The 27,238-nt window shown below is 43.5% G+C and overlaps 1 protein-coding gene and 1 long non-coding RNA gene across 8 annotated transcripts in view; one reads left to right on the top strand and one right to left on the bottom strand.

The window, feature by feature from the left end:
* The window catches only part of THUMPD2 (THUMP domain 2 tRNA and snRNA guanosine methyltransferase), a 40,079-nt gene extending 32,474 nt beyond the window's left edge, over window positions 1–7,605 (top strand). For all 3 annotated transcript variants that reach the window (XR_015137175.1, XM_086327343.1, XM_086327345.1), the window contains one exon: window positions 6,704–7,605. Coding sequence is in view for 2 of the 3 variants with exons in the window: in XM_086327343.1 (XP_086183469.1) it covers window positions 6,704–7,028 (325 nt within the window). In the remaining variant the exon portion in view is untranslated. The remainder of the gene's footprint in view (window positions 1–6,703) is intronic.
* LOC147363459 (uncharacterized) lies at window positions 444–26,790 on the bottom strand. 5 transcript variants are annotated; one of them, XR_015137184.1, is made up of 4 exons: window positions 26,665–26,781; window positions 13,344–13,435; window positions 10,155–10,218; window positions 444–580 (listed from the first exon to the last, which is right to left on the bottom strand). It is a non-coding gene; the product is annotated as an uncharacterized LOC147363459 (long non-coding RNA). The 5 variants fall into 5 exon arrangements; XR_015137183.1 differs by lacking the exons at window positions 444–580; window positions 13,344–13,435 and adding exons at window positions 6,661–6,846; window positions 23,892–24,043 and having other exon boundaries at window positions 26,665–26,786; XR_015137180.1 differs by lacking the exon at window positions 444–580 and adding an exon at window positions 6,661–6,846.
* Between the last annotated feature and the right edge of the window lie 448 nt (window positions 26,791–27,238).

Raw genomic sequence — 27,238 nt, forward strand, 5'->3', positions numbered from 1 at the left:
CTGCCTCCTATGTGTTAATCCCCCACATTTTACAGGAGAGAAACCAGGACCCAGAAATATTATCCTTCTCAAGATCACAGAGCTACTGAGCAACAGGACAGAATTTACATATGAAACATTCAGTCAAGTAGAATGATGCCTTTGTTGTTGGTTTGAAATGAAAATGCAGAAGTGCTAGTCATGTAATGTTTCTAAGGTCAACCTCAGGGAATATAATGCAGTGAAGTGAAAGTGTTTCTTTGAGAGGTTCAAACAGTGAGACCTGAATATGAATTTTCCTGATCATTTCAGCTGATAAAGGAGAGAACCTAGAACACAGAGGAATGAAGGGACATGGATAAGGGGTCCGTTTGTATTAAATTGTCTCAACTGAGTGTGTGATGGTGCAGGACAGCGTAGTACATGGTCAGGAGCCTGTGTGTAACCCTGTTCCACAGTTACCTGACTTGTGACGTCACCTGGGGTCTCAGCACCTGTAACTCAGACATTTCCTGAGCTCCTGTATCGCCTTCTGCTTGATGGAGCATTCCCCTCGAGATTTTGCAATGCTGATTTCATATTAACATCATTTCAGGAACTTCTGAAAAACATTGATACCCATTCTCCACTCCTCCTCGTTGAGACTTTGATTTAATCAGTCCAGAGTAGAACCTGGGCATCCAGTATTTTTTATCTCCCAAGGCGATTCTGTGGTGCCCCCAGGATTAATAACCACGGCCTTTGTGCCTAGCGTGGTAACTTACAAGTTGTACTATTAAGCTAGCCCGTGGTGAGATACTACTGTAAGAGCATGTTACACTTAATATGAAACTTTCCACCCAACCTCGAACTTTCCACTAGAGGTGGCAGCTTAGCCTACCTGATGATCTAGTGCTGTGTATTTTAAACATCTTCACAAGTCACTGGAGGGCAGTATTTGGAGTAGACTGTCCTTTCATCGCTAGTAAAATTAGACCAGCCTGACTTTCTCTCGGTCAGTTTTGATTTTTATTCTAAGTAACTGAAAATGAAACTAACAGATATGACCACCCTCACATTGTTTCAGGAAATTTAAATATTTACGCGAGAATCAGGAAGACATTCAAGATTTCCTGCGTAATTCAGGTGCCTCCCAGAAAGAAAAATGGTACTGATTAACCTGTTTGCAAGGAAGGAATGGAGATGAAAATGTAGAGAATGGGCTTACAGACACTGTAGGGGAGGGAGAGAGTAGGATAAACGGAAAAAGCAGTATCAACATGTATACACTATCATGTGTAAAATGGATGGCTGGTGAGAAGATGCTGTGTGACACAGGGAGCGCCGTCTGGTGCTCTGTGATGGATTAGAGAGGGATGGGAAAGGGAGGGAAGCTCTAGAGGGAAAGGATGTATTTATAGTTACAGCCGTTTCGAATCGTATGGTAGAAACCAACACAACACTGTAAAAATTAAAAAAGCAAAAAATTTTTTAAATAAACAAAATTTAGAAAAAAAAAATTATGCCTATGGACATAAGGAACGTTCCTGGCTCCTGTGCCCAAGCTTCCTTGCCACATGGCCTCAGCCTTTATGGTTTGTCTTTTGACTTTTTCTGGTTTGAGGTTTTGTACAGGCCATATATTGTAACACAATGGTGAAGAGCATGGTCTCTGGAGTCAGAATACTCAATAGTTCTTCTGTCATTTCTGTCCTAGGCATGTTGTTCAATCACCCTGTGCCTCATCTTTAAATAATAGTACATACTGGATAGTGTTGGCCTGAGGAGTCAGTAGATTTAAAGCTCTTAGGACAGGCTAATTTTCCAGGCCAGAATACTGGAGTGAATAGGTGTTCCCTTCTCCAGGGGATCTTCTCAAGCCAGGGATCAAACCCAGGTCTCCCACATTGCAGGCGGATGCTTTACCAGCTGAGCCACCAGGGAAGCAAGGACAGTGCTAGGTGCCTTGAAAGCTCTCAGTAACTGTTAGCTCAGACCTGATTTTTCAGTGTAGAACAGTTCCAGTGCTTTTGAGAAATAGGTGGGGATATACATAAATATATCTAAAGTATACATAACTTTTTTCCCAATGACTTACCAGTAGTTTACACTAAGAAAAAATACAAAATAAACATGTTTATAATAGGCAATGGAAATATTGGGTCCTGAGTGTAACAGAGCACTGGATTCTTCAAGAAAGAACATACAATCAGAATTTTAAATTGTCGGACAGATGATTGCTCTGGTGGTGTGAGCGCTGCACTCTCAGCTCAATTATTTCCTCCTTTAATTTACTTCAGCAATAATAATCTCATGTATGCAAAGGAGAAATACAGATAAGTATAATATTTGAGCTTTCTTCTCAACCAGATGAGCAAAATTAGAAATTTAACTTGTTCGGCTTGAAGGAAGAAGTCACTAAATGCCCAGAAGATTTGAGGTGGATTCATGGAAGAAGCATGATCTCAGTGAAATTTAGAAATTTGCAAAGAATGAAAAAGGAGACCACACCATGTTTTATACATGCAGATATTCTAGCAAGTACTTCTTGGGTAATAATGAAGCAAAAAGAATGTTCAAAAAACAATGAATATACCAGACTGCTTGGAATAGAGACGAGTGGTAGAAAGTTAAGGCCTAATGCCATCCAAGTTCAAATAAGTTGGGTGTTTGTGTCATCTACCCCTAGCCTTGCAGGTTCACATGTAAAAGAGAAATCTCTTTTATGTTGTTTGATACAGAGCTTCTCCAACTTATTGACCACATAATTCTAGCTGGTTTCTTTTTTATATATACAAGAAATAATCTCTCATACTATACTAGTGTTTATAGGAATCCAGTTTGAGACATATTGCTTTATAATTTCTGAATAGCTTTCTTAGTAAGAAATTTATATGTATATGAATGTGGAAAGATGCTTAGAAGGACATTTTATCAAAAATGGTCACCTCTGAGTAGCAGGATTCCAGGTGATTTTTACTTTCTTATTTTCTTCCATTATGTGAAAAAAGTTACAATAAATTAATTGCTGAACGTCCTGTTAGACATCATTCCATGTACACATATACAAATAGATGTTTTCAACTTTATATTAATAGGATCATCCTTAATTTACTGCACTGTATAAACTGCTTTGTTTTTTCCACTCAGAAATATGTCACAATCATTCTGATGAGTCGTTGTAATGTACATGATAATTTTCAGTGGTTGCCACAGTGGTTGCATTATATGTATATACCATTATGTAGCCTACAGAACTCGGGATGGGTATTTAGGTAACTTCCACCATTTCATTTTAATAAAGAATAACATTCTGAGCCATCTTTGCACAAACAGTTTTTCAAACTGACTATAATGAGTAAGTTATTTAAAACCACAGTGCCTCTGTTTCTTCATCTGCAAAATGGATATGGCAACAGAATATACTTGAATTCTAAGGACTAAATGATATACAAAGCATTTAAAACAACATTCATCACATAATACATGCATGCCTGCTGAGTTGCTTCAGTCATGTCTGACTCTGTGCAACCCTGTGGATTGTAGCCCGCCAGGCTCGTCTGTCCATGGGATTCTCCAGGCAAGAATACTGGAGTCAGTTGCCATGATCTCATCCAGGAGATCTTCCTGACCCAGGGATCCAACTCACATCTCTTACATCTCCTGCATTGGCAAGCAGGTTCTTTACCACCTGCTTCTAGTGCCACCCAGGAAGCCCTTGATACTGATAAATATTAGCCGTCTTTGCCATTAATTGTCACTATTATTCTACTACTGCTACAGCTTCTGCTCTTATATCTTAGAATAATTTCCTAGATGTGAGACTGCTGGGTCAAAGGTTATATACATTTCATATTTTTGATATATTATTGCTAAAGGGAAAGGGAAAGGGAAGTCGCTCAGTTGTGTCAGACTCTGCGACCCCATGGACTGTAGCCTACCAGGCTCCTCCATCCATGGGATTTTCCAGGCAAGAGTACTGGAGTGGGGTGCCATTTCCTTCTCCAGGGGATCTTCCTGACCCAGGAATTGAACCCAGGTCTCTGGCATTGTAGGCAGACCCTTTACCATCTGAGCCACTAGTCAAGCCTCCATATTATTGCTAAACTACTGTCCAAAAAGTTATATCAATTTTTGTCTTTAGGAATACTCATTTTTTTCTAATCTTGCCATCTTGAGTGTGGTAGTCTTTTTATTGTTGTTAATATGGTAGGTGAAAAATTGAATCTCATTTATTATCTTAATTGTGTTTTTTCCTATGTGTTCAGAGATACCTATGTTTTTTGTTTCTGTCCCCTGGTGTCCAGCCACACCTTTCACCTCACCTCCTCCTCTCCCAGTAGCAAGGGTTTATCCCCTTGGTTCCTGCGTCCTCAGGAACTGTTCTCTGCCCACTTCTTTCTTACCTTCAACCTGTCCACCTCCTCATTGTCTCCAGATCCAGTTATCCCTTCCCCAGACATTTTTGTGGCCTTTCATACTGACACACTGTACTAGGCAGTGGGGATCTGGCTGTGAACAGGACAGAGTTTTTGCCCACGTGGGGCTGGCACTCCAGCATCGGAATACAAATCATGAATAAATCAACAGAATAATTTCAGATCACGATAGATACGATGAACACTAAAGACGACATTTTTGCCAGAGAGTGACTAAGAGAGCAGCAGTGGCTTCCTTAGATAGATGCTCAGGGAAAGGCCTCTCCAAGGAGGCGTCTGAACTCTGAGACCTGAATGATGAGAAGCACACAAGGGAGTGGGTGTCAGTGCCCCAGAACAGCAGAGCTGGATGTCCTGGGGCAAGAAGAAGGGCGGTCAGTTTGTGGAACACACGGTGAGCAAAGGGAAGCAGGCAAGTGGGAGCCGAGAGTTTATTTGAAGTTTAATGGTCGAGAGCTTCGCAGGGATGTAGTTGTGTCTGGTGTGGAAACTCAGAAGGGGAGGTTGGGGGATGATGACAGATTTGGAAATAAGACCTGTCAGGCTGCGGTAGTGTGGGCAGAGGAGAGCATAGAATGAAGTGGATGAATCTGTGATGTCGTTTGCAGACAGACTCGTTTAGATTGGCGGACTGTTGAGATGAGGGAAAGCTACTTCAGCTCCTGACCTCATTGCTGGGTGTGGTGGGGGCAGGGCTCCCTTTAAGTCTTGGTCCTCCAGCTGGCACCTGGTTTCTTAACTTCTGCAACCAAGTTCTTCGGAGAAAAGTCTATACTTGTTCTCCTCACCTTCCCATCCCCGCCTTGCCTCTGCAGACCAGTTCTGGCTCCTGGCCCCAACTAGGACTGCTGCCCCAGAGTCACTAATATCCTCATCACTTGTTAGTCCTGTAGCATTTGACACTGTTGAGACCATTCATTCCCGTCTTAAAACTCTGCTCTTCTGGCTTCCATGCTATCACCAGAGTTCAGACCTTCTCCTTGGCTGTTTCATGGGCTCTTCCTTCTCCATCCTTCCTTGAATGTTAAGTCCCTGTTCCTTGACCCCTTTTCTCTCCTCTTTCTGTTCGTCCACCCTAGGTGATCTCATCCCCCATTATTGCTTTGTGTTTGTTAAGTCCTTCAGTTGTGTCGGACTCTTTGCGACCCCATGGATTGTAGCCCACCTGGCTCCTCTGTCCATGAGATTTCTCAGGCAAGTATACTGCAGTGGGTTGCCATTTCCTGCTCCAGGGGATCTTTCCCATCCAGGGATCGAACCTGCCTCTCATGTCTCCTGCATTGGCAGGTGGGTTCTTTGTCACTAGCACCACCTGGCTTTATCTGCCATTTATTATGGGAAACTCAAATCTCCACCTCCGACCCTGGTCTCTCTGACAAGCTCCAGGCCCTACGCCCAGCTGTCTGTTGGCCCCCCGCTCAGCATGTTCCACACTGAGCTCTTCCATCCCCTCGTCCCGCCCGCTCTGGTTCCTCCCAGCTGGACTACCTTCAGTATGTCCTCTCCACAGCTTCCTGTCTCTGCTCCCTTCCCTGCCTCGGGCACCCCCTTGCTCCAGTCCCCCAGTCCCTCGGCCCAGCTCACTCCTGCTTGTCCTTCACACCCACTGCAGCTATTCTCAGCCTCTGAGAGTCTCCCCCACTCCGAGTGCCCAGGTTTGGGTCCCACCTGAGGTGTTTCCGGAGCCCCTCACCCTTGCCTCAATAGTGGCGTTTGCCATATATGCTCTTTAGCTCTTTCCTTGCCTCTTTCTCCCACTGCTCAGTCCTCTCTTTAGCAACTTGGGACTGTATGTCCTCATTCATCACTGTTTCCATGTAAGTGCTGTATAGACTTTGGTCAAGCGATTGAGAAAGTGAATCCTCCCCCACAGGCTGACACTGCCGGGCCTTCCCTGTCGCCCTTTCTTGTTTTCGTGCTCAGTCCTTCCTGGGGACTTTGTTCTGTTCTTGTTCAGCCTGCTGCCTTTCATGTGCTCAGACTCCTCAGGATCCTTTCATTTGCCTTTTCCTTTGTACAATCACTTATTAAACTGTGACTACAAATTACTTTGAGGCTTGCCTTTTAAATAGAGTAAAAATAGATAATTAAAGCAGATTTGTACTAGTGATTTCATAATTACTATAATGAATATGCATTATGGAAGATACTACCTAATTATCAAAATCCTCGCATTTAAATGGCTAAAATTAAATTTCAAATTAAGAACACCAAATAGTTTAAACAAAGTGGGATTGTTTGTTGTCTACAAAGAAAGAAATACTCATACTAATTACCTTTTTTTTTTTTTTTTTTTTTTGTGCCAGAGTGCTTCGTGTTGGTGGGACCATCGTGCTGTTGCTCAGCGAAGATCACCACAGGCACCTTAAGGGCGGTGAGGCGAGTAGCGGCCCTTTGAATTCCCAGGGCGGCCACACAGAGGAACCTGGAGGCGAAGAGCGCTTGACTCCTGCAGAAAAAGCTGCTGTATCAGAGCCAGTGTCATCCTCATTCGCAGCCAGCAACCAGGAGTGCTTGGACAGAATGCCACCGCTTGGCTCTTTGGTGCCAGTGGACTGCTACAGAGTGAGCCTTGGAAAAACAGACGCACTCATCTCCAAGTATAAGAAGTCGTATTCCCCTGGGCGATAGCGGCTTGCTGCTACTGAGTCCTTACATGTCAGCTGAACAGAGTAGAGGGCAGTTGTTCCAGGGATCTTAACAGTGCCAGAGAGTTCCAAGTCAACAGATTCCCCTAAAACAGGGTTGTGGCTGCTGGACGCCTCTTCTTCCATAAGAATTCTGTTTAACACTCTGAAGAGTGTTTCTGACAGAGGATAATTAACAGATATTTGAGCTAAAGGACTCTTAAACTTGCCCTTCTGTCAAAATGTGAACAGGTCTGCTCTGCCCACACTGTTTCTAAGCAGAAGCTTCAACTTCAAAGCCAAGGTTTTCAGAGGCTCACCATCAAGTGTATCTCACTCATCACAAATTTGATACTGTCTTCATTGTCAGGTTTTTTGAAACATAGAAACTTTTATTTTTTGATATTTAACTCGATTTTTTTGAGCCTATAATTTTCTTCTCCATTTGAATGAAAAGAACTTTTATTCACAGTACATTTTTTATGTCCCATGTTAAGTAAAGCATCAGTGGGAATAATAATATGAATTAAACCAATATCCTCCAACATAAGGGAAAATAAAGTTTTGTTTTTGTTCTAAAAGCATTGTCACTTCATTCCTACTTAAATGCATCCTTTGTGTTCACTTCTTAAAGTTGATGAAAAATATGATTTTTTTCCATAGCATAATATAGCTTCATGGCTGCTTTAGTACCATTTGAACAATGTTTCCATTTTGGGGAAAATTCTCACCTTGTGAATCCCACCTCTCCAAAATAGAAGCAAAAACTTGTTTCTGGCTAGGGTGCGATGTGTAACCTCAGCTCAGTTATCAAGGCCCACTGTCAGTGTAGGGTGAGTGGGGTACATGGGATAGGTGGGACTTTTACCCAGAGCACCTCATAGTGGGCCCAGTGGGACAGTAATCTGTTATGTCTTCATACAGTAAATACTCATTGCAAACTTACTATCTGCCAAGGCACTTTTTCAGCCCTTGGAGCTATCAGTGAACCAAGCAAATCCCTGCCCTCATAGGATTTAAAGCTAGTGGGGGAGACAGATAAAAAACGATAGACATAATAAGTCATTTATTTGCTAGGTTAAAAGATAACCTAGCGAAGATAACCTAGGTAAGTAGAAGGACCTTGCAGGGAGAAAATAGAGCAGAGTAGTGACGGGAACATAGGAGGATGGGGGCAAATGTTTTGCATTCTGCTTACAACAGCTCCAGCTTCACTGAAAATGTGAGATTTGAGCAAATATTTAAAGGACATGGAATAGTGTTCCAGGCATATGGAACAGCCGTTGCAAAGGTCCTGTGGCCAGAGAGTGCCTGATGTGTGTGAGGAACAGCAGAAAAGCACATGTGGCTGGAGGAGAGTGAGTAATGGGGAGAATGAGAGGTTAAAGAGAAAGTGAGGGGCAGGTAAGTGTGGGAGGGATTGGTGGGTGGGTTAAATCACATAGGACCTTGACGACTATAGGAAGACTTTGACTCAAAAGCAGTATAGAGTATTTAACAAGTCACAATCTAACATACACTGTATAGGATCACTGTGACTGCTGTATTGCACAGCGACTGTAGGGAGGCAAGGGTGGAAGTAGAGAGGTCAGTTGGGAATTTTTGCAATAATCCAGGCAAGAGAAGGTAGCTTGCCCCAGGATGGTGGAGCACAGGTAGTAAGAAGCAGCTGGATTCTGGATGTATTTTGTAAGCAGAACCAGCAGGATCTGCCGATGGAGAAGACGCAGGAATGACCACAAGATTTTTTGGCCAAGCACCTGGAACAGTGGAGTTTTCCAGTCAACTGTCCAGGGAACAACACAGGAGGAGCAGGCTTGGTGTGAGATATCAGAAGTTCAGGTTCAGACTTGCTTGCTTTGAGATACATATTAAACATTCAAGTGGAGGAGCTGAGTAGGCAATTGAATAAATAATCTGCAGTTTAAGCTGAAGGTCTGTTCTGGAGATAGAAATTTTGGAATTTACAGCATAAAGTTGCCATGAAACTGAATGGGGTCACCATAGGATGGAGTGGAGGAAAGAAAGGAAGAGGAGCAGGGCTGAGCCCTGGGTTCCTTCAACAGAAGAGGGATCTGCAAGGGAGACTGAGAAGGAACAAGCGGTGAGGCAGGAGGAAAACAAGAGCAGTTGCCTGGAAGGCAAATAATATGGTGGAGGGAGTGACCAACTACTAAACACGGCTAACCAGCCTAGTAAGAGAAGGACTGGAAATTGACTATTGGATTTAACAATGAAGAGGTCATATGGGACCTTGATAATGGGAGTTTTGGTGTTGTAGAGAAGGAGAAAAACCACACTGGATTGGGCTTCAGAGAAAACATGAAAAGAACCAGAGGTAGTATGCATAGGCAACGCCTTCAACTAGTTTTGCTGAAAAGAGCAAAAACGAGGTAATAGTTGGTCGGGGACGTGGTGTTGAATGATTTTTTTTTTTTTAAGATGAGAGAAGTAGCAGCATTTTTTTATGTTGATGAGACTGTTCCAAGAAAGGTAAAAAACTGATGAGCCAGGAAAAAGGGGCCAAATGCTAGAACGTCCTTGAATAAGGAGATGGTATGGAGTCCATACATGGAGGAATAAGCTTTCGATAAGAGCATGAATAATTTCTCCATGGTGACAAGTGGGAAGAAACATACAGGCATTTCTGCTATAACATGATAAATGTTTTTCTGAATACTTTTTCAATCCAAAATCCATGCACTAAAAATAACAATTTATGGAAAAGTAGGGTTGGGGCAGACCATTCCAAACCTATCCAATTTTGCAAACTGCATGCTAGCAAAAACTGACATAGTTGGGTTGTTTTTTTTTTTTTTTAAGCCTTATATTTCATATAAATAAATCAGAAAATAAAGGACTCCACCTCCCCAAGAAAAGGGCAAAGACAGCCTGCTAGAATTTAGGAGAAGGAAAGATAGAAGCTGCTGAGTCACGCCAACGGGTGGCCATTTCCTTCTCTGGGGGATGTTCCTAACCCAGGGATCAAATGCACATCTCCTGTGTCTCCTGCATTGCAGGCAGATTCTTTACCCACTGAGCCATCAGGGAAGCCCCCTCCAAGACAGAACCTATGGCCAAACCACCAAGACCAGGAAGGACCAGGAAGGAGCGGCGTTACGTCAAGTACCTTATTCTGCAGCTCGTCCATTCAGCTTACCCCATTGCTGTCCTTCCCATTCGGCAGCTTTTATCTGGTGGAACAAAATATTAATGTGCTGGGGAAAAAATCACTTGTGATCCAACCCAATTTCCATATTACAGTGACATCATCCCCCTACTTAGCAATAATATTTAATGCCTGTCACAGAAACACACAGCGTAGGAGAACAGACTGTAAGTGGGAGCAGATGCTGGAAGGTGGGCGGATGTGCTGGTGAAAGACTGTTGGAGTCTTCCTACCACTTCCATTTTCTCAGTGAAAAAGTATGTGGTTATTTCCTCAGTTTCTGAGTCTGTGGTTGGAACAGCTTCCCTGTGCAGTGAAAGAATCTACACAATGAGCTCCAAACCAGGGGCTTGGGGTGTCTATTATGGAAGGACTAAGGTTACATACTCCCTAGGCTCCCCCTTCCTATCAAAATGACCAAAGAAAAGCAACACTGTACGTCTGTAGGAACTGCAGATATTGCTGCCACCAAGAATGAGGCACAGATGCTCAAGGGCACAGATCCCATCACTTGGCATCTGAATGCAACCTGTGTCAGCTTTGGGTCTGCTGCTCTGGCTCATTTACTTCTCCTGGACGCCTGGGTAGGAGACAGCTCTCTAGCTGGTCCAGGCACACTGGAAGCAGCTCTGCATTTTGCCCTTAGGACCCAGGAGAGTGAATGATGCCCAGACAGTCTGGGATCAGCCTGGATGCTGCGTGGACTCTGCCGCAGGTCCTAAAGGGGAAAGTGTAGCTGCAGCCTCTTGGCTTTTGGAGAAAAGCCAAGCTTTCTCATGCAAGTAGTTATTCTTTTAGAAATAACCCTTGCTGCTAAGGGCTTGACCATAGGATTTTAGGTGAGCACGTGACCTAAACTATCCATCCTGAGATTTGATCCAGCAAGCCAAGAGTGAGAGGGCTCAGTCTGACAGCATGCCTTCATCAGATGGGAATGACATATACCAGCACTGAGTGTGTGTGACTGACAGTCCTCATCCAGCGAGATGCCTCCTGCCTGCCACTCCCCTTCCTCATAATCATGGTCCCACAGGGAATTCCCAATGAGTACATCACCAAGGAGGAAAAAAAGCCAAATCTGGTTTGCAGATGGCTCTGCCATTTTAGCTGTTATCTGCTGGCATTTAACTCCCAGAGCATGTCAGCCCCACTTGGGGTCAAGGGATGATGGGGAAAGGAAACATTCCCAGGTAGTACCGCTTGAAGCGGTCTGCAACGTCCAATTTACCTAAAAGGAGAGATGGCCTGGGAGGAGGATGCCCCCCATGTCACGGGCAGTGACTACCAGTTTGAAAGGATGGTGAGCAACATGAAGTGTGGGAAGAGGAATGTGGATGGACATCTCTGGATGGGCTCCCATACGGGAGAATCACTGGGTCTCAGTCACTGGAATGGTCCAGAACTCCCACCACGCATGAGACTCAGGTGTGTGAGCAGCAGATTGCCTGGCCTGCGCCTTCCCCGTTTTTCACTCAACAGCCTCATGGACAAAGTGGGCGTGGTTTCAGACACAGAGATGAGGCGCTGGCCCAACAAGGACTTCTCACCAAGGCTGATTGCCTACTGCCCCTGCTGATGAACTTTCAGCAGCAGTGACCGCCCTAAGACTTCGATATAATACCACATGGAGGAGGGGAATTAGAGTGGAGACCCTTCCCTGGTAGGGAGGGCAAGAATCTGTTCTCACTAGACTAACTGCTCACTCTGGACCCCAACTCTCCAGACCAGCCACGGCTTTCATGGACCTTGTTTCCCTGCAACAATACTTCTCATTGGAGTTCATTTACAGTGCTGCGTGTGAGACACACCACTGTGAGATCTGTGAGACCAAGGTTCATTGAATTTCTAGTCTTTTACCATCTGTCCCATCACCTCAAACAGAAGTCCTGATGGCAGGGTGGAAGGGCTATTCGACACTCAATGACTGTGCCAGCATAGAGAAGTCCTTGAGAGGCCGAGAGGCCTCCTTGCAGAATGCTATGTGCACTATGAGCCAAAGACCAATAGATGGTGCTCTTTCTCCCGAAGTCAGAAAAAAGGGATCAGGGGGTGAAAGTGGAAGGCAAGCCTGTTACCATACCCCATCTAAGCAGGCACCATGATGGAATCCACTCTCTGGAAGGGTGTCAGCAGAAGGATCTGGCCTCAGGAGTCATAGGGCCCCAAAGCAATGGTACGAGCTGCGGTGTGGGCGCCCAGCAGAGGCTGCAACGGCTCATTGTGACAGCAGTCCTGTCTTGGCAGCTGGATGATGTTTCTGGTTATGTAGCCACACAAACTAATTTCCTGCCCTCCTGAACACCTTAATATATGTATTTTTAATGACGTCTCTTCTGCTAAACTGCCCAGAGTAGATTCTGTCAGATGCAGCTAGGAACCCTGTCCCACACACCTGCGTTACTGAAGCCCACTCCCGTCCTCCGGGCACTGCCCTCTCCTTCTCGGTGGGGTGCACTCATCTCTTCTGCATTTGTCCTTTTGCCACAGGTCTTAATTTTATATAATTTCTACACCTCCCCTTCACCAAAATTACTTTTAATGTTTTGGCCTCTTAAAAACGTTGAACAATAATACAGTCTTTTTCATTCTGTGCCTAAACCTTACTTGAATATTTAGAAGAGAAAAAAAAAACGTGCAAAGTTGCACATCTTTGTGTGTGTAACCAAGATGTAGCAAATGGCAGGTAGAAAATGTGTTTCCTCATGGACTTGAATGACAGTTGGTGGACATCCTCAAAGGCAGTGGTTCTAACTATCTTTGCACACTTGGCAGAATTAAATCATGGTTTCAGTGTCTGTTAAAACAGCTTTAATAATCAAATGCACAAAATGATAAAGCTTTTTAAAACAAGTTTCCAAAATTTGAGGATATCTTCTAGTAGGAGTATTCTATCGTATTTTCCCCCACCCTTGGCACAGGGTGTGGCCCCCAAGAACAGTTAATATTCCTTGAACAAAACTAAACTGGCTCCTATTGGAAGGGAACAAATAGATGTTTGTGAATCTGAGGACAGTTAATTAAAGAGACACCCAGAAAGCCATGTGAGAGACAGACAGCTGTCTGGGGAGAGGCCTACTTTCTACATAACCTAGAAAACTAAGCCTCCTCAGGGATTCTAAATATATTGATTTTTCAAGAGGAATCACTCACTTGGATATTGGGTAAATATAAGCGTTCAAGGAGCCATGCAAGAAAGCTTTGGGGCAAAAATTAGCGAGATGAGAGGTCTTCACAGAAAAATCCTGGTAATAAAGAAATCTTAAGTGAGTATTTTCATGCACGTTATACAAACACATTTTTACATAGTGTTTATAGCGTTTTCAATTCTCTTATTCACTTCATTCATTGGACGGCCAAGCGTCTCTGAGACCTGCTGTGTGTCAGGCTCTGGGATGCTCATTAGTAAAGTGAAAAGGTGGGCAGGGAGCAGGAAGACAGCAGCCAGAGGTCTCCACGTATGACAGGGCTATCCCCGACCTCCAGACACAGAGGGACAAAATCATTCTCTGAAAGAGCTTGACAGAGAAAGATGGACAGAGTCCAGGATTGAGAGCAAAAAATAATGGATTTGTGGGGAGTTAAAAAAAACTGAATGCCTGCCTAGGTGTGGCTAGCTTCATCTTTTAGTTACATCACCTTTTAATGACGTCTCTTCTGCTAAACTACCTAGAGTAGATTCTGTCAGTTGCAGCTGGGAACCCTGTTCTGCACACCTGGGTTACTGAAGCCCACTCCTGTCCCCCGGGCACTGCCCTCTCATTCATATAAATTCTGTGAATTTATGATGCTCAAGAGATGCAAGAATTTGAAGTATCATTTTGCCATCCGAATGCCACAACCATTTAATACTGTCAGTTTTCATCAAGTTCCTTCAGCAAGTAATGGCCTTCTCAAATGTGTAATAAATGAGAACAATTACACCAGGCCCTCTCCCTGCCCATCCTCCTCTTCACATTTCTTCTTACCATTGAGTGGCTCTCCTCCTAGCTGCCCTTCTGTGGCTCCTGCCCTTGATATGTATACACTATTTAGATTGAATTCACCTCGGAAGAGTGGGCATATTAACCATGTGTTCTGCCAGGGGCCCCCAAATGCCCAGTCTTGGACTCTGTGTATTAACATGATTCACTGGGCCAGAGGTTTTTTGGTTTTGTTTTTATGTAAGTTAGATAGTTCATCTTTCAGTGTCATATCTTTTTGCCTTTTCATACTGTTCATGGGATTCTCAAGGCAAGAGTACTGAAGTGGTTTGCCATTCCCTTCTCCAGTGGACCATGGTTTGTCAAAACTCTCCACCATGACCTATCTTGGGTGGCCCTACACAGCATGGCTCATAGTTTCATTGAGTTAGAAAAGGCTGTGGTCCATATGATCAATTTGATTAGTTTTCTGTGATTGTGGTTTTCATTCTGTCTGCCCTCTGACAGATAAGAATAAGAGGCTTATGGAAGCTTTCTGTTGGGAGAGACTGACTGTGGGGGAAACTGGGTCTTATTCTGATGGGTGGGGCCATGCTCAGTCAATCCTTTGTCCAATTTTCTGTTGATGGGTGGGGCTGTGTTCCCTCCCTGTTGTTTGACCTGAGACCAAACTATGGTGGCCTAAAGGAAATCAGTCCTGAATATTCACTGAAAGGACTGATGCTAAAGCTGAAATTCCAATACTTTGGCCACCTGATACAAAGAAATGACTCCTTGGAAAAGACCCTGATGCTGGGAAAGATTTAAGGCAGGAGGAGAAGGGGACAACAGATGATGAGATGGTTGGATGGCATCACCGACTCAATGGACATGAGTTTGAGCAAGCTGCAGGAGTTGGTGATGGACAGGGAAGCCTGACGTGCTGCAGTCCACGGGGTTGCAAAGAGTTGGACACAACTGAGCAACTGAACTGAACTGAAGTCAGATAATATGTATGACTGTCTTGCTCAAAGCCCTCCAGTGATTTTCCCATTTTCCTCAGAATAAAACCTAAAGTCTTGATCTGGCCCCTGGTACCCATCTAACTTCATCTCTGACACATCCTCTCTCATTCTGACCCCTTGCCAACCCAGGAATGTGCAAAGTTCTGTCCCATCTCAGGCCTTTGGACTTGCTGGCCCTCTCCCTGGGCATCTCCCCTTATCCTGCACTGCTCAGGCTCTCAGTTGAAATGCCCTCTGATGAGCAAGGCCATCCATGGCCTCCTTACCTAAGTCAGCCACCACCTCACCCTTCACACCTAGTCTCAGAGCTCTTTTTCCATTTCTCTTTATATGTATGACATGCTTGTCTGTTGGCTGTCTGCCCATTACAGTGGCACGTCCTTGAAGGCAGTGGCCTTAGTAATTTGTTCACAGTTTCTCTCCTGTACTGAAGTCAGTCTCTGACACATACTAGGCACTCAATATAGATTTGGTAAATAAAAGACCACATGAAGATTCCATTCCACGATCATCTGCCAACCAGATGAACAGAGCCAGAAAGGCCTGGATGCTAGACCAAGATCCCCCTCACTCTGAACAAATGCATACACTCCAAAAAGGAAGAAATGTTCAACTGTTATTCCCTGAAGAGAAATTCCCCCCACCTGCTTTCTTTTCCTTTGTGACATTAGAATGTATGGAATCGCGCAGCCCAGAACCAGCTGCTCAATCGTTACTAGGTAAAAGCTTGACATTTTCTGTGACACCCTTCTTGATTATGTAGGCGTATCACAGCCCCACAGGCTGACTGCTTTTAAAAATAATGAAGTTGTACTAAATTTCACTTTAACCCATTGCATTCTTCACTCCTCTGGCTCCCCGCAGCCACAGGTATTTTTTTGGACAAGGTTGTGAAAAGCGGGCATCCATGCATCCAGCCCTGTCCAGCTCCACAAAACTCTTAGCCCTTTAATCCATCTCTCTCCAGCTCACCCTCATTACTCCCTCTCCTTCACCTCAGTTCCCTTGAAAACCATTCCTCACTCCTATGAACACTCTTTAAACTGTTACTTGATTTGGAAAATTCTTTGTTTAAGAACTGGCTCATCCTTTGAATCAATACCGCATTAATCACTGTGTTATCTCCTCCAGATTACCTTTCACACTTGGTTTAGTTTCCATCCCCTAGTCCACGTTATCTGAGAAACGTGTTGGCACAATAGTGATTTACTGTAGTCACAGCAGAGGCATATAAAGCAGACACAGATGCCCAATTGACATGTTTGCAGGAATACAGATGCTTTGTTCAACCTCAAAATCTACTTAGCTGTTCTGTTTAGGGTGTTAGACACCTCACTAGAGACTGGCTGAGAGATCTTAGGTTAATACTCAGTCTCAGTTTCCTCTCTTGTCAACAGGGATGACGATGAGGGCCTCCATATACCTTCCAAGGCTGCCTTGAGGTTTGGTTTGGTTTGGTTTTGAACTCACCACTCAGTGATCAACCTCTCCAAGAGAAAACATAAAATGAAGTACTCTCCTTGATTCATTAGAAAAAAAAATAAGAAGAACCTGTAGGATATCCTTTTTTGACTCAACATCAGATGGCTTTACTTTACTGTTTGTGTAATCGCCATGCTATATTTTCAAAGTTGCATTCAACTTGGATAAATAAAAGTTTACCAAAGTATTCAAAGTATTTCATGGGCTTCTCAAAAGTGTGGTGATTGCCAGCATCCCTGGAAATCACATAAGCTCATGGATGTGTCTAGAGGTTCAGGAGAGGTGACTGGTTTTCAGTACTGTACATCAAGACAGTCACAAAACAAGGACTAAAATCCATGAGTCTCTGAAATCTGATACTATTTCTAACTGTATAGCCTCCTTTCTGAGTAATTGCTCTCATTTAATCATTTTTAAAAAGCCATCAGGAATGCTTTCTCAGGACAAAAGAAGGCAGACCCACCCACTTGAATATTAATCTTTGAGCCACCCTGGTGACATGGGAATTTCTCAAAATGTTCAGTGGGGGAAGTGCCAAGAAGGTAATTAAAATTGCTGTCATACCTTTAGGCTTCCGAAGGTCACTCATGTAAGGAGAGGTTCTGTGCTTGTAAAAATAGGTCTGGCATTCTTTAGAGAATTACAAAGGTCAGTGTGTGCTCTGGTTTAGAAATGCAGTAGCTTGATTAAAACCTGCAGAGCAATAACGTCCAAGGGGAACCATAAAAAATGTGGGGGAGTATGAACATATCTAGATGTACACGACTTTGAAAAATAAAATCAAATATAGCTAAAAGTGGACTGGCAGTGTTTGTCCTGGGGCTCCAGTAGGTGGTGTGGATGTCATGTGGAAAAGTGGAAAAAGCAATGACTTTGGAGTCAGCAGGCCAGTATCTAAACCTTGGCTCTGCCATTTGATACCTTAGAGAAGGTGATTTAACCACAAGGAGCCTTAGTTTCTCCATTTAGAAAGGAGCTATAGAACCTAAAATGGACTGAAATCAGTGAATTTAACTCAGATGACCATTATATCTACTACTGCGGGCAAGAATCCCTTAGAAGAAATGGATTAGCCATCCTAGTCAACAAGAAAGTCTGAAATGCAGTACTTGAATGCAGTCTCAAAAACGACAGAATGATCTCCATTCGTTTCCAAGGTAAACCATTCTATATCACAATAATCCAAGTCTATGCCCCAACCAGTAATGCTGAAGCTGAAGTTGAATGGTTCTATGAAGACCTACAAGACCTTCTCTAACCAACACCCAAAAGAGATGTCCTTTTCATTATAGGGGACTGGAAAGCAAAAGTAGGAAGTCAAGAGATACCTGGAGTAACAGGCAAATTTGGCCCTGGAGTTCAAAATGAAGTTGGTCAAAGGCTAACAGAGTTTTGCCAAGGGAACACACTGGTCATAGCAAAGGCCCTCTTCCAACAACACAAGATAAGACTCTACACATGGACATCACCAGATGGTCAATACCAAAATCAGATTGATTATATTCTTTGCTGGAGAAGGAAATGGCAACCCACTCCAGTATTCTTGCCTAGAGAATCCTGTGGACAGAGGAGCCTGGTGGGCTGCTGTCCATAGGGTCGCCCAGAGTCAGACATGAGTGAAGCGACTTAGCAGCAACATATTCTTTGCAGCCAAAGATGGAGAAGCTGTATACAGTGAGCAAAAACAAGACCGGGAGCTGACTGTGGCTCAGATCATGAACTCTTTATTGCCAAATTCAGACTGAAATTGAAGAAAGTAGGGAAAACCACTAGACCATTCAGGTATGACCTAAATCAAATCCCTTATGATTATACAGTGGAAGTGACAAATAGATTCAAGGGATTAGATCTGATAGACAGAGTGGCTGAAGAACTATGGATGGAGGTTCATGACACTGTACAGGAGACAGGGATCAGGAATATCCCCAAGAAAAAGAAATGCAAAAAGGAAAAATGGTTGTCTGAGGAGGCCTTACAAATAGCTGTGAAAAGAAGAGAAGTGAAAGGCAAAGGAGAAAAGGAAAGATATATCCATTGGAATGCAGAATTCCAAAGAATAGCAAGGAGAGATAAGAAAGCCCTCCTCGGTGATGGATGCAAAGAAATAGAGGAAAATGATAGAATGAGAAAGACTAGAGATCTTTTCAAGAAAATTAGAGATGCCAAGGGAACATTGCATGCAAAGATGGGCACAATAAAGGACAGAAATTGTAGGGACCTAACAGAAGCAGAAGATATTACGAAAAGGTGGCAAGAATACACAGAAGAACTGTACAAAAAAGATCATGATCCAGATAACCATGATGGTGTGATCACTCACCTAGAGCCAGACACCCTGGAATGCAAAGTCAAGTGGGCCTTAGGAAGCATCACTACAAACAAAGCTAGTGGAGGTGATGGACTTCAAGTTTCAAATCCTAAAAGATGATGTTGTGAAAGTGCTGCATTCAATATGCCAGCAAATTTGGAAAACTCAGCAATGGCCACAGGACTGGAAAAGGATTGCATTCCAATCCCAAAGAAAGGCAATGCCAAAGAATGCTCAAACTACTGCACAATTGCACTTATCTCACATGCTAGTAAATTCTGGCTCAGAATTCTCCAAGCCAGGCTTCAACAGTACCTGAACCATAAAATTCCAGATGTTCAAGCTGGATTTAGAAAAGGCAGAGGAATCAGAGATCGAATTGCCAACATCTGTTGGATCATCGAAAAAACAAGAGAGTTCCAGAAAAACATCTACTTCTGCTTCATTGACTACGCCAAAGCCTTTGACTGTGTGGATCATGACAAACTGGAAAATTCTTCAAGAGACAGGAATACCAGACCACCTGACCTGCCTTCTGAGAAATCTGTATGCAGGTCAAAAAGCAACAGTTAGAACTGGACATGGAACAATAGACTGGTTCCAAATCGGGAAAGGAGTATGTCAAGGCTGCATATTGTCACCCTGCTTATTTAACTTATATATCAGAGTACATCATGAGAAATGCTGGGCTGGATGAAGCACAAGCTGGAATCAAGACTGCTGGGAGAAATATCAATATCCTCCAATATGCAGGTGACCCCACCCTTATGGCAGAAAGTGAAGAACTTATGAAAGTAATGTAAGTAAAAGAGGAGAGTGAAAAAGTTGCTTAAAACTCAACATTCAGAAAACTAAGATCATAGTATGTGATCCGGTCACTTCATGGCAAATAGATGGGGAAACAATGAAAACAGTAACAGACTTTATTTTTTGGGGCTCCAAAATCACTGCAGATGGTGACTGCAGTCATGAAATTAAAAGATGCTTACTCCTTGGAAGAAAAGCTATGACCAACCTAGACAGCATATTCAAAAGCAGAGACATTACTTTGCCAACAAAGGTTTGTCTAGTCAAAGCTATGGTTTTTCCAGTAGTCATGTATGGATATGAGAGTTGGACTATAAAGAAAGCTGAGCGCAGAAGCATTGATGCTTTTGAACTGTGGTATTGCAGAAGACTCTTGAGAGTCCCTTGGACTGCAAGGAGATCCAACCAGTCCATCCTAAAGGAAATCAGTCCTGAATATTCATTGGAAGGACTGATGCTAAAGCTGAAACTCCGATACTGTGGCCACTTGATGTGAAGAACTGATTCATTGGAAAAGACTCTGATGCTGGGAAAGACTAAAGGCAGGAGGAGAAGGGGACAACAGATGATGAGATGGTTGGATGGCATCACCAACTCAATGGACATAAGTTTGAGCAAGCTCCGGGAGTTGGTGATAGACAGGGATGCCTGGCATGCTGCAGTCCATCAGGTTGCAAAGAGTTGGACATGACTGAGCAACTGAACTGAACTGAATGTTTGTAAGGAAGATGGTCTGGAACAGTCCCTAAGAAAACTCAGTCCTTCCCTTCAGCATCTCATCAATGTCAAGAGACAAAACTGGAGAGGACTTAAAAATCAGAGCTTTCTTTTCCACTTCTCATTTATATCTAACATTTACAAGAATGAAGGAGACCTGGAAATTGACAGGAAGAAAACTCCAGCACCAGCCTCTTAAATTCAAGTGCTTTGAAAATGGGAAGTGGTTTTTTTGAGCACCCAAGAGAGTCCAGAACTAACAAATGGAAACCAGGGCTTAGAGAGAGATGAGAAAACCTCAACAATTTATGCAGCTGCCTGGGTCCCTTTCTGCAGCCCAGTGCTTAACAGCTTCCACCAGTATGGAGAGTTGTGATGTGTTTCATGTGTGTGGAATGAGTTTGAAGCCCACTGATGCCACATCCAGTGAAGTTAGGTTCCAGCATGGCCCAATTCCCAAAGCAAGTATTGAGGTCTCATCACAGTCAACTTGATTGACAGGCAAAGCCAGGAGGATAAAAATAACTGGTGTTTTATAATTCAAGAACTAAACATCCAGAGCCTGACATCTCTGTGATTTTTGAGGGATCTGTTGTGTTCTGGGGGCATTGTCAGTGGGGTCCCAGGCCCTTCTTGCCAGGATCTAGTGGAGTCTTCATGAACCCCTGTTCCAGCAAAGATTCCATACACTTTCCAGAATTCCCAGAGAATGCCATTCCACATCTACACAGTATTTAGGGGATTTACCTCTAGGGGCCCGTGTAGATTTAGAATGTTTCCTAAATAGCTTGAGAATACAGTTCTCTATACTCACAACCCACGCTCTCAAGGTGGTAGCATCATCCGAGACTTGGCCATCCAGAACGAGCAGATGATGGGGTAGTGGTCTGTGCGTTTGGTGAATGTCAGTAATACCAGCCCTCAGACATGATGGAGACTTAATGAAAGCAGGCCAATAGTCTGTCAGGTCGAATTTAAGCTAGGGGTGGCCAGGGCATGACATCTGCCTTCCCCATTCACTTACAATCACTACATCCTTTCCTCTCTGGCTGGACTGAAATCTTCCCGAACACCAGTAAATGATCAAGTTCCTACTCAGACTGAATCCTATTTGCCAACACTGTATAAGCAGCTTCTGGAGAACAATTATAAACCAAAGAGGACGAGGCTAGCATTGGATCAATTAGAGAGAAAGCACATTGCAGTCACTAGAACACATTCTCAGCTACAGCTTTTCAATCCTGGGCTCCACTCAGGATTTATCTTAACACAGGTGCCATCCTAGGTGATACTGTGTTTGCCATAAAACTTTGTATTTTTTTCTTTTTTCAAATTGCTATATGCCTTTTTGATATAAGAACCATAATTTCCTTAGTAAATAACCTATTTTCTTGGGCTCCAAAATTACTGTGGATGGTGACTGCAGCCACAAAATTAAAAGATACTTGCTTCTTGGAAGAAAGGCTATGCCGATCCTAGACAGTGTATTAAAAAGCAGAGATGTCACTTTGCCGACAAAGGTCCATAATAGTCTAAGCTATGGTTTTTCCAGTAGTCATGTATGGATGTGTGAGTTGGACCATAAAGAAGGCTGAGTGCCAAAGAATTGATGCTTTTGAACTGTGGTGCTGGAGAAGACTCTTGAGAGTCCCTTGGACTGCAAGAAGATCCAACCAGTCAATCCTAAAGTAGATCAGTCCTAGGTGTTCGTTGGAAGGACTGAAGCTGAAGCTCCAATACTTTGGCCACCTGAGGGGAAGAGCTGACTCATTGGAAAAGACCCTGATGCTGGGAAAGATTGAGGGCAAGAGAAGGGGATAACAGAAGATGAGATGGTGGATGGCATCACTGACTCAATGGACATAGTTTGAGCAAACTCCGGGAGATAGTGAAGGATGGGGAAGCCTGGTGTGCTGCAGTTCATGGGGTCACAAAGAGTCAGACACAACTTAGTAACTGAACAACCAAAAATTACTTAGTTGTCATCCTTGATAATGTCCCCTCTTTTCCCCCTCTCCATCTACCTTACCAGCATGCCTTGTCAATTCCATCTATAAAGTATACCTCCCCACTTCTATCTTCCTCATATTCGTACCCACCATTACACCTCCAGGACTCCAGCAACAACCAGCCCCCTTCTCAATGGGCTTCTCCACTTCAAGTCTTGCCTCCTTCCAATCTATTCTCCATCCAGCAACAACACTGACATTGTTAAAACAGAAATCAGATCCCATTGTTGTCCTTCATTAAAGACTTTCATTGCTTTTCAAGGCCAGAATAAAACCTCATCTCCTTATGGTGACCAGGAAGGCCCTGCCCATCCTGGAAGTCTCTCCTACACCACTGCCCCTTGCTCTTACCCCTCCAGTCAGTGGTCTTCCCTCATTTCTTGTCTGCAGACAGACCCTGACAAAAGTCCACGTGTAGCCCAAGGCCTTGCACATAGCAGACAGTATTCTACAGTACGGTACATGCTGACAGAGGAAAAAATAGGAAGACAGAAAAGTATCTTATTTTATAGCCAACCATTTTGTTTTCCTCTTACAGATGCTGTAAGAAGACATATTCTATTAGATTTTAGGACAATTAGAAATCTTTCTTTTGAAGGATGGCAAAATACAGGTTGTATACAAAGAGGAAATGTATTGGATGGCCATGTTCCCAGTATGCAGTGGGGTGACCTGAGCATCGTCAGGCATTTGTGGTTGTCCTACAGCAAGGAGAACTTCCGGTCAAACGACAGGGCCCCAGGGAAATTCAAATAATGCAATTTAAAAGGGTTCTTGGTCTGTATAGCTATTTACATTCAAAGGAAATTATTTTTGAAGCGTTCCTTTCAGAATTCCAATTAGAGATTTGAAACATATCAGCACATAAATGGAAAAACTTTAAAATGAGGTGTAGAACCATATTGAGGTTACTAATGTAGTACTGTTCGAACCATCAAATAAATGTCCCATGGTACTTAGTTCGTAACACATTTCAAGTTATATCTGGGATAGTTTAGGTTAATAGTCCTTTTAATTATTCTAATGAGACTTCCTTGCTTGCCAAGCTATATTCTCATTCCATTTAGCCTATTATACTACTGTTTATTTTTTTATGGGTTCCCTAAAATTGGTGCTAACAGAGTCAGTTCTGTCCAGGGAAGAGGAGAGTTTGTTTTTATGACTGAACTCATACATTTATTCCACAAAGGTTTATAAGCACCTGTTGGGTTCCAGAGCTAAACACTGGAGACAAACTCAAACAAGACACAGTGTACACCTTGCAAGGGTCTCTCATCCAGTTAGGGGTGAGCAGGTGATCAGTCAACTGGGAAGTCTGCAAGAGGCAAACTCATTCCCACCACCAAAAAAAATTAATAATGTACTTTTCATGTTACTGAGGATAGATTCAAATAAGAATGATATGAAGTGAAGCACATAGCCAGTGAAAACATAATTCAAAAGAAACTTACTTAATAACTGGATTGAATTACTTTAATCCTAGATTTATGGAATCATGTGGGGCCTGAAGGGACTTCCTAGGTGGTGCTAGTGGTAAAGAATCCACCAGCCACTGCAGGAGATCCAAGAGATGCAGGCTTGATTCCTGGGTCGGGAGGATCCCCTGGAGGAGAAAATGGCAACCCACTCCAGTATTCTCATCTGGAGAATCCCATGGACAGAGGAACGTGGCAACTTACAATATATAGTAAGAAACGAGTTGTTGAAATATATAGTTGAATATATAGTTGAAATATATAGTTGAAAAGAGTTGTGTGTGACTCAAGTGACTTAGCATCCACATGGGGCTTGAAAGGGTAACAAATTTTTTATTTGTACTTTATTGCATTTTACTAGAAAAAGCTTCACAGGGGCAATAATTTTGGTCTGTTTTGCTTCATTGGTGTTCCCCAAGTGCCTAGAAAACCACTTAGAATTCAACAAATATTTAAAGTATACCAGGACTCTTGCTTATTAAGGGTCCATGGTGCTTCAAAGAAGGAGGGGATAGGGTTTCCTTTGAGTGGGCAGCAATGTTTTAACATTGCAAATAAACCAAAAATGATACTGATAAAAGGAGGGGTCCATGTGGCCTATGATATCTCATCAAGGCTTTGGGTAGAGCTCTCTTTTTCGGTAAATATTATCTATATATGGCAGATGGACTTGAATCTTAGTCTACAATCTCAGGTGTTCTGTAAATTTATTTACTTTTTATTCAAAGCCCTTCCTTGCAGGTCTAGGGGGTATTTGCTCTCAGTCATTACTGGGGACACACACAAACTGTACCAACATTCCCAGACCTCCCAAGGGTCAGACAGGCCACCACTGAGAGGTCCATTATTCCAAGGAGTGGTCCCTCCCAGCCCATTGATTCTGTTGCTCTGAAACCATGGTTGGGGCATGAGAGCCATTGCACTAAGGGCCCAGTATTTCTGGACACCCACACAGCCATCCTTCCCAAGGTCCTGATAACCTCAAGAAATTCATGTGCTTGTGCTTAGTCGCTCAGTTGTGTCCGACTCCATGTGACCTTCTGGACTATATTCCGCCAGGCTCCTCCATCCATGGGAATTTTCAGGCAAGAATACTGGAGCGGGTTGCCATTTCCTCCTCCAGGGGATCTTCCCAACCCTGGGATCAAACCTGGTCTTCTGCACTGCAGGTGGATTCTTTCACCGAGTCATTGGCGAAATCCTTCCAAGAAATGCACAGACCCAGCTAATCACAGGCCTGCCACCCTTTTCTCTCTCCATTCTCCGGGATGCCCTTGAGCACTTCTCGCCCACAAAGTCAGTCCTCTAGCCTGGCCTCCCTTCTGGACTTCTGCATCCTCTCTTCAAGAATATCAGCTACCTCTGCTTTCTGCTCTGCAAAAATACCCGAGGCAAAACATTCACACACACACACACGTAGCCTAGCTACAGGCATGTAACTCCAAGTGGGAGAGAGAGAACATGAGAACAACATTAATTAATTCTTCTGCACATGCAGTACTGTGTGGCCATTTCAATTACTCCTCATTTGCAAGATAATTAAGAAAACACCTCTATGAGAAGCCTAAGGACTGGACGCCAAATGCCTGTCTTTGGCAACATTTACTCACACTCTAAGATAGTAAATAGAAAGCAAGAAACCTTGCTCTGAGCTCTCTTTGGCTGAAAGGCAGGGAAGCTCTGTTCTTGCCAACACAAGTTTGCATCCTAAGTGTACTCCCTTGGCTTCTGGGCAAATCTTTCTAGTACGTGAACCCTTCAACCTTCTGTCACTCTGAGTCTCTCTTCCACTCACACCTCAAGCCCCTGGGAAGCTTTTCAGAAACTTCAAAAGTCACTTACTCAGACGCTGCTCTGGTGGTTGGAATATAAATGCTCAAGAGTCCTGACATCTTCTATGGGGCTCTTTAAAGAAAACTTCAAAGAAACGGCTCTCCGGCTTTGAAAATTTCCCACATAAGTAATAAATGAAAATAATTGCCCCTTTCTATACATCTCTGATCTCATCCAGAGGGATGGGTTTATTAAATAGGCCTGAGAGATTGTCGGGGAATATAGCCACAGGCCTCAACAAGAGCTTATGAGATCACCCAGATCATCTAACCTCTTCTGAAAGGCTTACGTGAAAATATGTGGAAGTTTGATTTTTGGGCAGGGGTAGGTAGATTATCACTGTCCTTCTACAATCACCAAATCAAGTTTCATCATGAAGAGAGAAAAATCTTTTACAAAATTAAAATCTGAAACACTGCTGTACTTCTGGTTTAACATCTTTTCTCTTTTATAGACCATCTTTCTCACATGTTGTGTGTTGAATATCAGATAATGCCAAAGTTTTTAAAAGGAAAAGCAAAAAATTAGCTAGTAAACCTACCCTTCCATTTAGGGCTTCCCAGGTGGCATAGTGGTAAAGAATCTGCCTGCCAGTGCAGAAGACACAGGAGATGCTGGCTCAGTCCCTAGTTTGGGATGATCCCCAGGGGGAGGAAATGGCGACCCACTCCAGTACTCTTGTTGGGAAAACCCCATGGACAGAGGAGCCTGCTATATACAGTCTGTGGTGTCATAAAGAGTCGGACACGGCTTAGGAACTGAACATACACACTCTTCCATTTAAAAGATAAGGAAACGCCATGGAAGAGTTTTAATTTTGTCCTATACCCACACATTAAAAAAAAAAAAAATGGAGCAAATGCTCTGAGTCTGCCCTTCAGCTTCATTGTTAGTAAAATGGAATAAAAGTACCTACCTGGATGATCAGGCCACTCAAGATAGCTCTTCTCTTGCTCTCAGCACATCCTCTGCTTGATCCATCCCTGCTTTACCTACACCCTACTCAAGGGAATATGCTTGCCCCCTGCCCCTTAGGCCAGAATGGTTCCACCTGCTAGTTTATTAAAGGGAAACACACACCCTCATGGTAGTTGTTAACCTGCGGGGCGGGGGCTGTGAGGGAAGGTGTCTCAGCTTCTTGTTTCCCTGGTAACTAATGAGCCAATCTGACATCAATTCCCTGAGAAATGGTAGCCTCCTTCTCCCCCAGGTAGCAAAGACCACTGCCATAGCCTGCCTGCCATCTACTGAGGGGTATTGCTCTAGGACCTTTTTGCTTCAGATGTGTAAGATTTCATGTCCAATAAACTGCTGATGTCTCTCTGTCGCTGTCTCTGGGCTCTTTCTTCCGTCTTGAGGCTGGTCATCCACAAGGCTTGCAGGGTGCTGCCTAACACTACCTGATAGAGCTTTTGAGAGGATTTGAATGAAATTATACCTGGAAAAAACAGTCCAGTTACTGGCACACAGTACGTGCTAAATGAATGTTA

This window comes from Bos grunniens, chromosome 11 (genome assembly GCF_055505025.1).
Source record: "Bos grunniens cultivar Pamir isolate PY7600 chromosome 11, Bosgru_T2T1.0, whole genome shotgun sequence".
NCBI classification, from domain to species: Eukaryota; Metazoa; Chordata; class Mammalia; order Artiodactyla; family Bovidae; genus Bos; species Bos grunniens.